This window comes from Dama dama, chromosome 27 (assembly GCF_033118175.1).
Source record: "Dama dama isolate Ldn47 chromosome 27, ASM3311817v1, whole genome shotgun sequence".
NCBI lineage: Eukaryota > Metazoa > Chordata > Mammalia > Artiodactyla > Cervidae > Dama > Dama dama.
This window is the reverse complement of record NC_083707.1, coordinates 44039087-44053422: the sequence shown is the minus strand read 5'-3', so window position 1 is coordinate 44053422 and position 14336 is coordinate 44039087. Positions and strand designations below refer to the sequence as shown.

General features: G+C 48.0%; 1 protein-coding gene across 4 annotated transcripts; it reads right to left on the bottom strand.

Moving 5' to 3' along the window:
* Positions 1-1157: 1157 nt before the first annotated feature.
* On the bottom strand, positions 1158-12367 carry MC5R (melanocortin 5 receptor). 4 transcript variants are annotated; one of them, XM_061130819.1, is made up of 3 exons: positions 8394-12367; positions 6497-6545; positions 1158-4536 (listed from the first exon to the last, which is right to left on the bottom strand). In XM_061130819.1, exons 2-3 carry the CDS (start codon positions 6505-6507, stop codon positions 3534-3536), a joined length of 1014 nt encoding a protein of 337 aa, XP_060986802.1. In that variant the 5' UTR covers positions 6508-6545; positions 8394-12367; the 3' UTR covers positions 1158-3533. The 4 variants fall into 4 exon arrangements, with proteins under 4 accessions (XP_060986802.1, XP_060986804.1, XP_060986803.1 ...); XM_061130821.1 differs by lacking the exon at positions 6497-6545 and having other exon boundaries at positions 8394-8487; positions 8590-12367; XM_061130820.1 differs by having other exon boundaries at positions 5475-12367.
* Between the last annotated feature and the right edge of the window lie 1969 nt (positions 12368-14336).

The window sequence follows — 14336 nt, the reverse complement described above, 5'->3', positions numbered from 1 at the left end:
TTTATGTCATGTGTATTTTACCACAAGTGTATAAATAAACAAATATGACTCATCAATGATGCATCTAAAACCATCTTTAAAAAACTTTTTTTCATGAGAATCTGGAGTCAGGGGCTTGAGAATGGGGAGATAAAGCTCTTTGGACTCAATAAGTAAGAGTAAGCAAGTTGAATAAGTAGATCAGTTAAATCTCAGATGTGGCACAGGATTAAATCAAGGGGGTGGCTTTCACCACCATCACAAATCCTCTGAGTGGTTCCAAGGAAGCTGTCAGTGTAAAGTCCTCAGAGTTTGTCAGAAAGATCCAGTAAGTCTTTCAGCTGGGCAAAATGGTTCAGGAAAAAGAAATTAAAAGCATGACTCCCTCTGAGTCAGAGAGACTCAAGCATACATATTTAAGATGAGAGCAAGAACAAGTCTTGGGAGCAAAAAGGAGAGATGTACAGCAAGCCTGGGAAATAAACAGGCCAAGGTGGGTCCTGAACAACAGGGTTGCACTGGCCACAGGCTGCCGCTGAGCCCTGGGTGGGTGAGGCCAAGTCTCCTACTCACTGCTCCTGGAAGGGGTTCATGTCTGTGTGGCCCCTCTGCCACCATCATTACATTGAGAAAAATATCAGATAAGGTGGCTTTTCAGTTTATTGGTCTCCAGATCAAGAGGAGCCACATCTGAGCCTGATGTAGAGACTACCTACTGGAAATTCCAGGGAGATTCCCTCCCTGGAAGTCTCAACACACACCCGCTACCCACCTGTGAGAACTCAGCCACAGCCCTCGTTCCACAGCGCACACAATCCATGCCTCCTGAATTCACATTTAGTTGTAGGTAGCACCTTGGGCTTTGCACACTTCTTCCACACGTCTTGAGATAAGTCATGTCCCCCAAACTGTAATGGCAGAGATCCCTGAATGGCACTTTCTCTACCCCCCTACTGAGAACAGATAATAACACCAAAAGACTTCCTGAAAGACAGAATTCTGGACAACATATAATGTCACGTGTACAATTTTTTTTTCTTTTTTTTTTTACGTGTACAATTTTATTACCAGGAGTTAAATCATTTTGAACTGATAAATGACCACCCTATAGGTGATAAATACCATCAAGAAAATACCGTCACACCTCATCAGTGAACGTCCCTCCTCATTTTGCAGCAGCTGCTGACAAACAGAAGACCCAAAACCCTCTGATTATCAGAAGTCAGAATGGCCAGTTAAAACAGGTGGTCTGGTCCTTCTGTTTTATTAACCTTTTTTTGAACACATGTTTTTACACCAAAAAAATTGCTACAAAGGCAGAAATAGTTAATATACAATAGCGTACAACAGTTCTGTGGATTTTTTTTTTGATCTGGGGGCTGTGTGCTGGGATTCCCAGGCTCATTTACAGATATTTACTGAGTCTGCATTCCGGTTACTTCTTCCAAGTGAAGACTCATCAGAACATTTGGCTATTTCTGCACTACTTATACAGAGATTATAAGACCTTTGAGCATTTCCTCAAGGACCTTTGTAGAGAAGATCAGACCTTGTCTGCAGCCAGTATCCACCCGGAGCAGCAAATCAGCCTGAGAGAGTGAGTCCCCAGAAGAGCCACAGGGCAAACCACGAGGGCTGAAGTGTGATCTGCCTATGGGATCGCGGCCCTGATGACCTCAGTTAGCACTCCGAGAGTGCTGGCGGGCAGCAGGCTAAGTACACATTTGGTTAGGAACGACGACAAACAACAGCCGAGCACCAGAAACTGCTGTGGCAACAGGGCCCCCGAGGCGAGTTGGGCAGCGAGAAGCCCATGTTCCTGGAGCCAGGGATCCTGACACGACCCACATAACTCGGACTGGTGGTTCCCAGCACAGTCATGTGGAACTCACTCATGCCCATGGGTACACATGGGAATGTCAGCTAAAAGGACAGGATACATTTGAAGGGTTAGTTGCCTCCTCAAACCTCAACTGTCAATAACCTGCTAATTTGCCCTTTCCAGAGGATTTGTATGTTTTATGCACTTTCCTGCTTGAGCCAGCACCATTTTTCTCTGGACTCTGAGCTGCTGAGTGGGGGTCATGTCTATAGGTTTTGCTTGTGCCTGGCGCCCAGGGAGGTCTTCTGGTCAATAGACCCTCACACTCACCATCTAGTGACCCTAGTGGGCCACTGCTTGTTTACATATATTCCTTCATTAGGGGCAGTCTAGACATGAATATTCACAACAAAAGAGAAGCTATTAACATCAAAGACAAGAGAATGGAATTCAGAGCCATAAGAACCAAGCCCTTCAGATAAGAGCCCTGGGACACAGAGGTTAGAGCCATGCCCAAGGCCCATACCTGCTCCATGGCCAGGCAGGCCTCCTGGCTTCCACACCACTGCTTTGACAGCCCTCTGCATCCTCTCCTAGCACCACCCATCTGCAACCTTCCTTTAAAATAAATAGACAATCTCTAGGGTGCTTTCCAAGTTTCAAATGTTCTCATGCTTTCCCATGCCTTGCCCTGTGGGGTCAGCACAGATGCAACCTGAAATGAGATGATTAAGGAAACACTGCCCATTAGGTGAAGAGTTAGGACTGAACTCTACTTTCCCAGTCCATTCTGCACTGGAAAAGATTTGACTTAGGGGGCTAGCGCTGGGTACCTTGACTTCTGGAGTCAGACTGCAAACTGCAGACTGTACAGTGACAGGGCTTCAGACTCCAAGAGAGACCCCATCAGAGAAGGTCAAAGATAGCTTGCCTGCAGGTTGTGTTCATGGCAGGTACCTGGGGGGCCCCCCATGCCCCCAAAACGCTCACTTGGAAACTCTGGACCGAGTCAGAATAAGACAGTAAGAAACAGTCACAAAGATGTTCATGCCATGTAAGGGAAAGTTTGTGGCAAGAGGTTTTCTGTCCAGACAGAAATGTTTTGCATTAGTGCAAAAACATGACTGACAGAAATATAATTAAAGAAATGTCATCCCTGTACAATCATGGACACAAGCCATGAAACCAGGAGTTCAGGAAAGGAGAGCTGTGGAAAATTCCCAGAGCAAATAGACAGGAGATTTCAAATGGAAAGAATCTAATCGCTCTACTCTGCCCCGAAAAGCATGCCAAACTCCCAGGGGCATCACAGAAAGTTATGGAACTGCTTCTGGGGCAGAAAGTGATCACGCACCGTGGTGTGTTCACAGCTTTTCTCCCAGGTCCAGCCACGCTCATCATGCTTAGACTTGCTCACTGAGTGTCACCTCCCCTGAGCACACACTCAGAAGATGGAGGTGCTGGGGACCCCAGAACTGGGTGGGAGCGGGAGAAAATGCAGGAGGAAAGCAGTCAGTAAGAAACTGTCATGGGCATTCTCAAGGCAGAGAAATGGCACGTGCACCTTTGACCCATCAACTGCTGGTCGGGGAAAAGCTGCCTCTTAGACACAGATTCGAGGTGGAGAAAAGATGAAGGGAATGCATGGCGTAATTTCCAGTTCTGACTCTTCCTAACCCACCTTGTCATAAGAGCGATGGAGAGAAGAGCTGCAGAGAGAATGACTTTTAGTTTAGTACCTACTCGGGAACCTACAGGGGGTTCTGAAGCCCTGAAAACAAATAATCTCCTTAAAGGTCTTCCGCATCTCTTGGCTGCGGAAGGCGTATATCAGAGGGTCAATCACAGAGTTGCACATGATGAGGATGAGGTACATGTTGAAGTGAGACATGAAGCAAGAGCAGTAGAGGTTCTGAGGACACGAAATCATCAGGATGAGGTGGAGGAAGAAGGGGGCCCAGCACACGATGAAGACGCCCAGCAGCATGGCCAGGGTGACGGCGCCCTTCACGCCAGTCCTCTGCCGCACGGAGCTGTGCCCGGGCAGGGCGGCGATGCGCCGGACGTGGGTTCGAGCCAGGAGGAACATGTGGGTGTACAGAGACGCCATGAGGAGCAGCATAGTGAGGAACATGGCGATGAGGCAGACGACCACGTACGTGGACTCGTAGTACACGATGAAGACGGTGCCGCAGCTGGTGCAGAAGGCCCAGATGCCAGCGATGATGGCCCCTGAGCGCCGCCCCGTCATGATGCGCTGGTAGCGCAGGGCGTAGAAGATGGTGACATAGCGGTCCACAGCGATCGCCAGCAGGCTGCACATGGAGGCCACCACGGAGATGCAGATCATGGAGTCGAACACGTTGTCCAGGTGCCGCACAGAGGCATCGGCCATCACCAGATGCTTGTTGGTGAGCAGATAGATGGTGATGGTCTCCCAGGAGTTGGACAAACTCACCAGCATGTCGGCCACCGCCAAACTGCCCACGAAGAAGTACATGGGGGTATGCAGGTTCCGGTTCCTCACGATGGCCCCAATGACCAGGATGTTCTCCAGCAGGCTGATAAGGCCCAGGGCCAGGAACACCTCCACCGCGATGCCCATGTCCTCACATGGTGAGGATGCATTCCGGACACTCAGTCCTGAGAGGTTGCCTTCCGTGGCGTTCAGCCCAAGATCCAAGAAGTGCAGGTGGAATGAGGAGTTCATCGCTCCTCTTCTGAGCAGCAGATCACTGTAAAACAGGTTTTAATTCATGATCCAGAGGGGTTAGCAGTCTATAGAAGTACATGCGTGTGGAGAGCAACCACACTGTGAGCAACGTGCCCTGTGTGCCTGGGTCCTGGATCCCGGAATAGAGTCCCTCTGATGTGAAGGCCCCTCTGCCCTTCTCCCCTCCTTCCACAGACCTCCTAGCAGAGTCATCAGACACCTCAGCATGCACAAGACACTTTCAGTCTTATTCTTGTCATCTTGGTGTCCATGCTTACTCTCAAAAGTGCCCCAGCTCACAACCTGCAGAACCTCTCCAGTCTCCTGGTTCCATACACATGGTGACTGCCCCACTTTTCCTGAGTGGACTCTGAGTCCCGAAGGACCTGCAGGTCTCAAGAGAGGCAGACAGGTACCTCCTGTTCATCCTGAAGCCCCGAGGATTCATCCCTACAGTTGTCACTAAGATTGTAACCAAGGTGATCGACTAACTTGAGCATAATCACAAATAAAACTTATTGCCTTCAATTCATAAGTTTAGGTTTCACATACACACTAAAATTGAAGCCCTCAATTAAAATTTCCCTAAATTCTGTGTTTGAAATTCCATGGAGTCAGATTAACAGACAGTTGTATAAGTTTCCCAGAAATGAAGTACAAACAAATGAGGCATTTAGATTTACCAAGAACTAGAGCAAGATACTTTCCTCCTCTGTTGCCCAATTCCTCTCCCGTGATTTATGTTCAAAACTCTCTTTGCCCTCAAACTCAGGGAGAGGGTCACAATTTCTGTCATCACCTCCATCGTCAAGAGTCACTGTGTGTTATTTGTCTAGTTCGGTTTCAGGGATAACGGCCACCACACTGACATCCCCAGCCAGCTCTTTTCCACATGCAGGTCAGGCACAGTTTGCATCCATTCAAGCCAACTTGAAGCGAATAGAAAGCGTGGCTATTTACCCGTCTCCCCTGTCGCCCTGGCGCGGCTCCTCTTGCACAGCAGCTGTCAGGCTGCACTCGGGACTGGAGCTTGGCCTGGGCACCTGGGGGAAGTGCCATCCCCGCAGGATGAGGACTGGGTGGCAGAGGCGCTGCAGCCTCCCTGCGGCTCGCCCTTTATGCAGCTTCGCAGGACCGCCTCCTGCCCGCCGCCACTCCTTCTGTCCCCACTCTCCAGTCACGGCCTGAGGTACCACCTAGTGGTCAGAGCAGGGCCCTTCCTCTCCTGGCCGACACCTGCACCTTCTGTTTGTGGAAAATCCTTCCCCCAAAGTGTGTTCAAACGTATTCTCCAGCAGGTTGTTCTTTCTGACTCTGCTTCTTGTCTCTTCCTCTTTGAACTATGGAAATACTATGGGATCCGGTGACAGCCCAGGACACCAGTCACTGGTCCCCTGATGGCTGCTCTCTGGAACTGACGGTGGCGACCCTCAGCTGTGAGCCTGATCCACCCCTTGTGGGACCAAGATTAGCCCTTTGGCAAGGACTCTGCCAGGTCAGGTCCAAGACAACAAATGTAATTTTGTTGTTGTTCAGTCACCAAGTTGTGTCCGACTCTTCACAACCCCATGGACTGTAGCACACCAGGCTTCCCTGTTCCTCACCATATCCTGAAGTTTGCCCAAGTTCATGTCCATTGCATTGGTGACGCCATCCAACCATCTCATCCTCTTTGTTACTCAAGTAAAAAGGGAAGAGAGACTTTCCTTTGGCTGAACACCCTGGCCTTGGGCAAGAACTTCTGGATCTCCCATTTCTCTGGGATTTAGAACACTGACCTGCAGCCCTGCTGGACCAGGCCTGATAGAAATACCCAGGGCTGCTTTGCTGTCAGAGATGTGACCAGATGGCCTTTCCAACCAAGTCATTGGAACTGGTGTCCTAGGGCTGTGCCAAGGGTTGCAGGATGGAATGGTAAGAATGGTGCTATGTACACACAAAGGGACGGTTGACAGAAAACGGATGATTCAAACCTCCCTTACTTGTTTCTCATGCTCCATCAGCTTGGGCTCTACAGGAGAATCTGGTTTCCTAGTAAAGAGGTAAAAGTGGAGACTTCTGTTAAAGATCATTAACCATCCAGATGGCACAGCACAGCCGCCATGGGTGCAGCCCTCCCAGCTTGCAGGCTGGTGACTCTGTGTGTGCTGTACATGAATTGGCTTCCCCGATGTCTCAGGGGGTAAAGAGTCTGCCTGCAATGCAGGAAACACAGGAGATGTGGGTTTGATCCCTGGGTTGGGAAGACCCCCTGGAGAAGGAAATGGCAACCCATTTCAGTATTCTTGCCTGGAAAATCCCATGGACAGAGGATCCTGGCAGGCTACAGTCCACAGGTCACAATGGGTCAGACATGACTGAGCAAATAACACACATACATGAATTACCTTCATCATAACAGGAGCCTTAGGAAGTGGGTCCTCCCATCACCCCATTTCACAAAGCAGCAAACCCAAGGTCCCAGGGCTGGAAAGGAGCACAGCTGGGGCTCAAACTGACTGGGCATGAAACTGCCACCAGAGGGGCCCTTGTAGTCATGGGACTCACTCTGCACCAGCCCCAGTGGTCACTGGTTTCCTACTGTTTTAATGCTGCTAAATTTGGTATGTGGCGTTCTTGTTTTGTTCCGTCTTTATCAGGTTTCGGTATTCAGGTTACCCTGGCTTGGTTAAGTAAACTGGGAACAGATTTCAATTATTTCCTATTCTGAGCCAGTTTGAATGAGGTGGGACTTATCATTTTCTTGCAGGAGAGAGATCCCATCAATGCCAACAGGGCTGAGCGTGGCTGTTGTTTACAACACTGCACTGTATACTTGAAAGTTGTTAAGAGGGTAAGATCTTCAGTGTTATCAAAAGGCAATTAAATGACTTGATGGATGTGTTAATATTTCTATGGTCATCATTTTGCAATATCTACACGTATCAAATCATCACCTTGTATGCTTTAAGTCTATGTAAGTCATGTGACAATATTTCAGTAAAGCTGGGGAAGCAAAGACTGATGCTGTGAGCCATGAAGATGGATGCATGCCGCCTAGACCCCTTCAAGGGAGGCCATGCTGCCCAGCTGCAGGGGTGGTCAACAGCCTGTGCTGTGTCGTTCCCTCCATTGTGCCTGCCAGACCTCACACCTCCCTGGGGCAGGGGGAGCCTTCTGGTGACACCTCCAGGCAGAGCAGAAAGGCTGTCTCACTCACCTCTCAGAGCTCTGAGTAGGGTTGACTGAGCTGTGGGCCCGCTCTGTTGCCCACCTGCCCCAGTGCTCCCATTCCCCCAGGTTCTGAGCCCAGGTGCTTCCTGATGGACCCTGTGGAGTAAACCCCCTGAGTCAGCATCTGGTAACCAGCTGTGCTGCAGGGTGTCCAGCAGGTCCCACCCTTGGGCCTCACGGACCACCCAAGCATCTCCCCTGTGCCTTTGAATTGACAGTTGTTGCGTTGTCCCTGCTTGGGCAACAAAACAGAAGGACACAGGATCCTTCACAGAGGACCCCCCCGCCCCCCAGGTGGAGTTGGTGCTCTCGGGGTGCCCTGTGTGTGGTCTGTATGCTCTTATGAGGGAGGAGCCAGGAGGCAAGAGCTTAGTCTACATTCCTTCCAGTGAATATTCAGGGTTGATTTCCTTTAGATTTGACTGATTTGATATCCTTGCAGTCCAAGGGACTCTCAGGAGGCTTCAGCACCACAGTTCGAAAGCTGGATCAGATGGTAGTTCTGTTTTTCAATATTTTGAGGAATCTCCATTGTTTTCCCCAATGGCTACATCAATTTATATTCCCACCAAGTGTGAACAAAGGGTTCCTTTTCTCCACTCCCTTGCCAGCATTTATCTTCTTTTTTATGACAGTCACCCTAACAGGTGTGAAGGGATAGCTCACTGTGGGTTTGATTTTCAGCAAACTCTTCTTCGTGCCATCTCTGTGCTGAGGCTCCCTAGATGCCATTGTGGGTCCAGCCATAGAGGCAGCTTACCTGGGTGAGACACAAGAGACAGTAGCATGTATTCACAGAAGTTTGGTTACAGATTTTTTTTTAACTCCAAGGTGTATAAAACATTTTCGTATATCAACTCACCTGATCCTCCCAGCAGCCCTGGAAAACAGTTTGTGTGTCACCCTCTCTGCAAGATGCAGACTTGGAGGCTCCGAGAAGCTGAGTGGATTTTCTGACACTGCTGGGCTGAGAAGTGATGCCACCAGTTGTTAAGCCCAGATCTTCTTATTCTGAAGTCCAGGTTTATAAATACATACAAGCCCTGTACACTAGGTCTGAGCACTAGACAGTGGAGTCCTAAACAAGCACCAAATCTCCTATGAACATTTGTTGAGAGCCTACAATGCCTGCGACTGGTCCACAGGTCTAGAATCTCAGCAAATCCTCCAGCAACATATAGAGTCAAAACCTTTAGCACAGGCTTCCATACAACAAAACCGAGGCTCAGAGGAGACTGTGACTTAGTTATTGATGAAAGCAGGACCCGAATTCAGGCTTTTCGCCGCCTCTATGCTTCATACAGAGTCTGGTGTCTTCTCGTGACTCAGTCACATGCCATAGGTGGAAACTGGGGTGCGACAGAACTGCAGAGGCCATGGGAGAGGAGCAGGGAGAACAGGAAACCAAGGGGCAGAGGGGGCACTGAGGGCGGGGGGGGCAGGGCCCAGCCATGGGGCCACGGGGGAACCCTTGGCTGGGGTGCTAAGGTCTGCAGGCTGTTACTTGAGGGGTGATCCCCAGCCCCAGGGCCAGCATGGGCCAGTCACAACATGCCCTGTGGTTGGCTGGAAGGTTTGGGCCTGGTTCTAAGAGCAGTGGGAAGGCCCGCAGGGTTTAAGCAGAAGATGGAAGCAGCCGCAGTGAGGAAATAGGAGTCAGGAGGTGAGAGCGCTGCGAGTTGACAGCAGTGCCTCATGGTGAGATGTTTAGATCCCTGGGCAGAATTTGTTTTATCACCCAGGATCCTGTGATCTGGTTGATTCATGCTCAGACCAAGCTCCCCTGAATATCAAGCCTGAAGACCAAGGCAGCCCTGAGCCAACAGCTTACAGAGCCCAGACACTTAAAATGCCACACCCACCCATGTGTGTCCACAGTTAAGAAAGGGATAGCTTGGGGTTCAAGGATTCAACATGGGGCTGGGGTGGGGGGGTAATTTTATTTGTTGTGTCTCAGGTTTGTTTGGGCTGCCAGGACAGGGTCTGTGAGTTCTCACATTCAGCGTGTGAGTCGAGGTTCTGTTAGTTCTTGGGAAGCTTATTTTTCAAATCCGATGCACTTTTCTTCTTTGAAAAGGACTCAATAATCATCCTTTGATTCAGTGTAAAGCTAAGAATCTTAGCAGAAATCTGAATTGAGACAGTCCTTTCCTTCTAGAAGTGTATAAAGCGTCATAAGCAGGTTGAACTCACTGTGTTCCTATCAGAGGCATTAGTTACATCTCTCCAATATTCTCAGCCTGGCACTTGGATGATTGTTGGGACATTAGCCACAAGGTCTAGGAGGGGGTCTCTGCAGGTTTTAAATCTTGCCTTCCTGTTCATGTGGTTGTCCCATCAGCTTTGTTCAGGAAGGTCTTCTTCACTGCCTGCTACTTCAGGTTTCACAATAGGATTACTGTTTCATTAACACGAAATTTGGGGTTCCCTCTACTTTGCCAACAAAGGTCCATCTGGTTAAGGCTATGGTTTTCCCAGTGGTCATGTATGGATGTGAGAGTTGGACTGTGAAGAAAGCTGAGCACCGAAAAATTGATGCTTTTGAACTGTGGTGTTGGAGAACACTCTTGAGAGTCCCTTGGATTGCAAGGAGATCTAACCAGTCCATCCTAAAGGAGATCAGTCCTGGGTGTTCATTGGAAGGACTGATGCTGAAGCTGAAACTCCAGTACTTTGACCACCTCATGCGAAAAGTTGACTCATTCGAAAAGACCCTGATGCTGGGAGGGATTGGGGGCAAGAGGAGAAGGGGACGACAAAGGATGAGATGTCTGGATGGCATCACCGACTCGATGGACATGAGGTTGAGTAAACTCCGGGAGTTGGTGATGGACAGGAAGGCCTGGCATGCTATGATTCATGGGGTCGCAAAGAGTCGGACAGGACTGAGCGACTGAACTGAACTACCCCAAATTCCTCCCTTTTCTCCTCCTGTGGCCACTGAACTCTTATTCATCCGTTTAGATGCAGGCAACAGTATTGGAGTAGGAGGGCATGGCACTCACTCCAGTACTGTTGCCTGGAGAATTCCATTGACAGAGGAGCCTGGCAGGCTACAGTCCATAGGGTCACACAGTCAGACATGACTGAAGCAACTAAGCAGCAGCTACCCCAAATTCCTCCCTTCTCTCTCCATGGCCACTGAATGCCTATTCATCCTTTTAGATCCAGGCCAGCACCTCTTGCTGGGAACCTTTAGGACCAGGTGCTGTGCCCTCCAACCTATGTGATGTCTGTCTGACACTTTCCTGGTTGACTGTGAACTGCTTGGCGCAGGTATCCTTTCTGGGCCATGAGTACTTCAGAATCCTGCTCAATCACTAATAAGAAGCTAATTCTTTAAATGTTTCATAGTAATCTCTGCCATTGTGTAAGTTCCTTCTCAGAAAAGTCCAGTTTCAGAAAATGAGGTCTGAAATCAGCTGCCAAACAAAAGAAGTAAAATCCTCCTGTTTATAACCTGGATGCTGAAGACACCATGCTGACATTTCTTCCTTATCCCCTTTCTAAACCTGAAGAAATTTAGTTAAGGATGTAGGGAGGGAAATGAAAATTTTTTATATATAAAGAAACAGTCCTTAGAAATAGGATATGATGAGGGCACAGGGTAGGGAGTCTAGCCAAGTGGAGAAGAGGAGTTGAAGACTTATTATTCAAGGAACTTAGGATCTACAACAGAATTTCTAAAGAGCAGTCTATGAACCATCGGCATCAGATTTACCATGGAGTTTCTTATGGACAGGTTGCAGGCACCTGAATCAGAACTTCTGGGAGAAGGATTTTGTAGTTTTAATTAGCTTCTAGCCTTAGGCTCAGTCAAATTTGGGAATAACTGTGCATTGAATGCATGTTATTTGCCATGTATGTGTTCTTATGTGTAATATCTGTAAGACAGGTGTTACCTCATTTTACAGGTGTGGAAGCTGAGGTTCAGTATGATCCACTCATAGGCCAAGGTCACACAACTAGCAAGTGGTGGCACTAGAATTCTCGAAGTCTAACTCCAAAGTCACTTATGGAAGAAACTCAGTTCTAGTAACGAAAAGGTAAATGGGATGAACTGAGATCTTCCTTCTCTCCCTCAAATGTTTTACTTATGCTATTCTGAACAATGTTTTCAATGGAATTCTGTGTTTCTAAGAAGCAGAGGCAGCGACCTCTGTGTATAAATAGCTTCTAATTCATGTGAATGGGATTTAAAATGACAGTCCTTCTCCAATGAAATGAAGTGACTGAGCCTTTAGTGGAGTAAAATGACCTTGAGATAAAACAATTAAACAAGGAAGCATCTTGACATGAATTTCTATTTTCAGAAAATAGAGATGAAGTGGAGGAAAGAAGAAAAGCATAATATTTAGCAAACGTTCCCTCATGTTAAAACCTCTGCATCCCTGGAGTAGAGTATAAGTCTCATGGGCGATCTATAAAAGTACAGACATCTATGTCTTATCCTCTATTTCAAGATCTGCCCTTTCTCAGCAAATGGGAGGTCCTGCCCAAAGCCTGGTGCTGGGCTGTAGGAGGGGCACAGGGATGAGGAAGCCCCACCACGTCCCTGGGGAGTGTGAGTCAGGCCCAGTGGGATTCTTCTGTGTTGCACACTGCAAACCCTGGGCCCCACAAGAGGCATCATTGCAGGGTGGAGGCTGCAGGAGTCTGGGCTGCAGGCTGGGGAGACTAGGGGTTAGGGCTAGGGCTAGGGCTTTCCTGGTAGCTCAGATGGTAAAGAATCTGCCTACAATGCAGATCTGGGTTTGGTCCCTAAAATGGCAACCTATTCCAGTATTCATGCCTGGAGAATCCCATGGACAGAGCAGGAGGTTGGGTACAGTTCATGGGGTTGCAAAGAGTTGGTTACAACTGAAGTGACGTGGTACAAGCATGCTAGGGGAGGTGCCCATGAGGCAACTCAGGGCCTAGCCAACTCCTTGGAGCACCAGGGTCAGCCTCCTGGAAATGTGGGTGGCGCCCACACTTAGTTGCAGCTCATGAGCTCAAGAGCTGCGGCTCATGGGCTAAGTTGCTCCATGGCATGTGGAATCTTCCTGGCCCATGTCCCCTGCATTGGCAGGCAGATTCTTATCCACTGTGCCACCAGCAAACTCCTATCCTGTTATTAAGACCATTATAAAGATATAAACTGATCAGTGAAACAGAAGAGAGTCCAAAAACAAACTCACACATATATGATCACCTATTACATAAAAAAGGTGGAAAACTGGTGTCATAAGGATGGTTTTTCTCAATCAATGATGCTGGGTCAGCCAGAAATCTGAGAGAAAACTTATACTCTAAATCCTAATTCACACTATTAGCAAAAATCAACTCAATAAGATTTCTGATTTAAAAGTGAAAGGTAAAACAAAAAAGACTAGGTGAAAACACAGAACATCGTGGAGTAGACACCTTCACCATTTTGGAGGAGACAAAGATTTCTTAAAAGATGCCAACTATAAAGAACATCAGTAAATTGTATATTAAAACTCAGAGCTTTTCACTTGGAATATACAGGCTCTGCGGTGGGGTTAATGGCGACCTCCAGGGCTTACTTGCCAAGGGGTGTCTCCCAGGACTGCTTCTGCCAGTGGCACTGTCCCTGTGTTGAGCCACCGCCGATTCACACCCCCACATGAGACCTTCCAACACGAGCAGATCCACTCAGCCCCTGCTCCAGCTGCTCTATCAGGAGGTAGACACGTGTGAATCACACTGATGGGCTCTCATGCACTTGGACTGCTAGTTAGTTTGGTCAGTGGGAGGCACCAGCAGAAGTGAAAGTAGCATCCACAAGCGAGATCAAGGAATGTCATGGGGAGCGTGAAGCTGGCCTGAGTGTCCACTCAATGCAAGCAATGATGGTCTACCTTAATCTGTGCTGCACCTCCAGCCCCTTGCCTATAACCTGGATAGTGAAAGAATATACATAAAATAGACAAATGAACAATTATGAAATGGATGAATAAAATGAAATACTACATGAGCTCTGAAAGTGGTGTTCGATATAAAGGCATATATCACAATTCAAAAACAAAAAAGAAGAGCTTTTCGCCAAGTATGTTCTCACAATACACTCAACAAATAACTTGTATCCAGAATATACAAAAAGACAGTCCACCCAATAGAAAAACAGGCAAAACTTGAACAGACATTTCACAAGAGGACAAAGGCCAATAAGCATATGAAAAGTGCTCAGTCTCATTGAGTGTGTGGTGTGAGTGATAGTCGCTCAGTTGTGTCCAACTCTTTGTGACTCCATGGACTGTAGCCTGCCAGGCTCATCTGTCCATTAAGTTTTCCAGCCAAGAATACTGGAGTCGGTTGCCATTTCCTTCACCAGGTGATCCTCCCAACACAGGGATCGAACACGGGTCTCCTGTATTGCAGGCAGATTCTTTACCATTTGAGCCACCAGGGAAGCTTATTAAAACAGACATTTCTAAGTATAAAGACAGGTCGACTTAAGAAAGTATCAGCAGATACATGCTTGACTTTATCTTAGCTGATCTATAGATCTACCTTTTGCTTGATCTATAGACAATACATTATAATATGTAATGAATCCATACACAATCTCATTAAGCAGCATTAAAATGAAACCTAAAGCCAGTA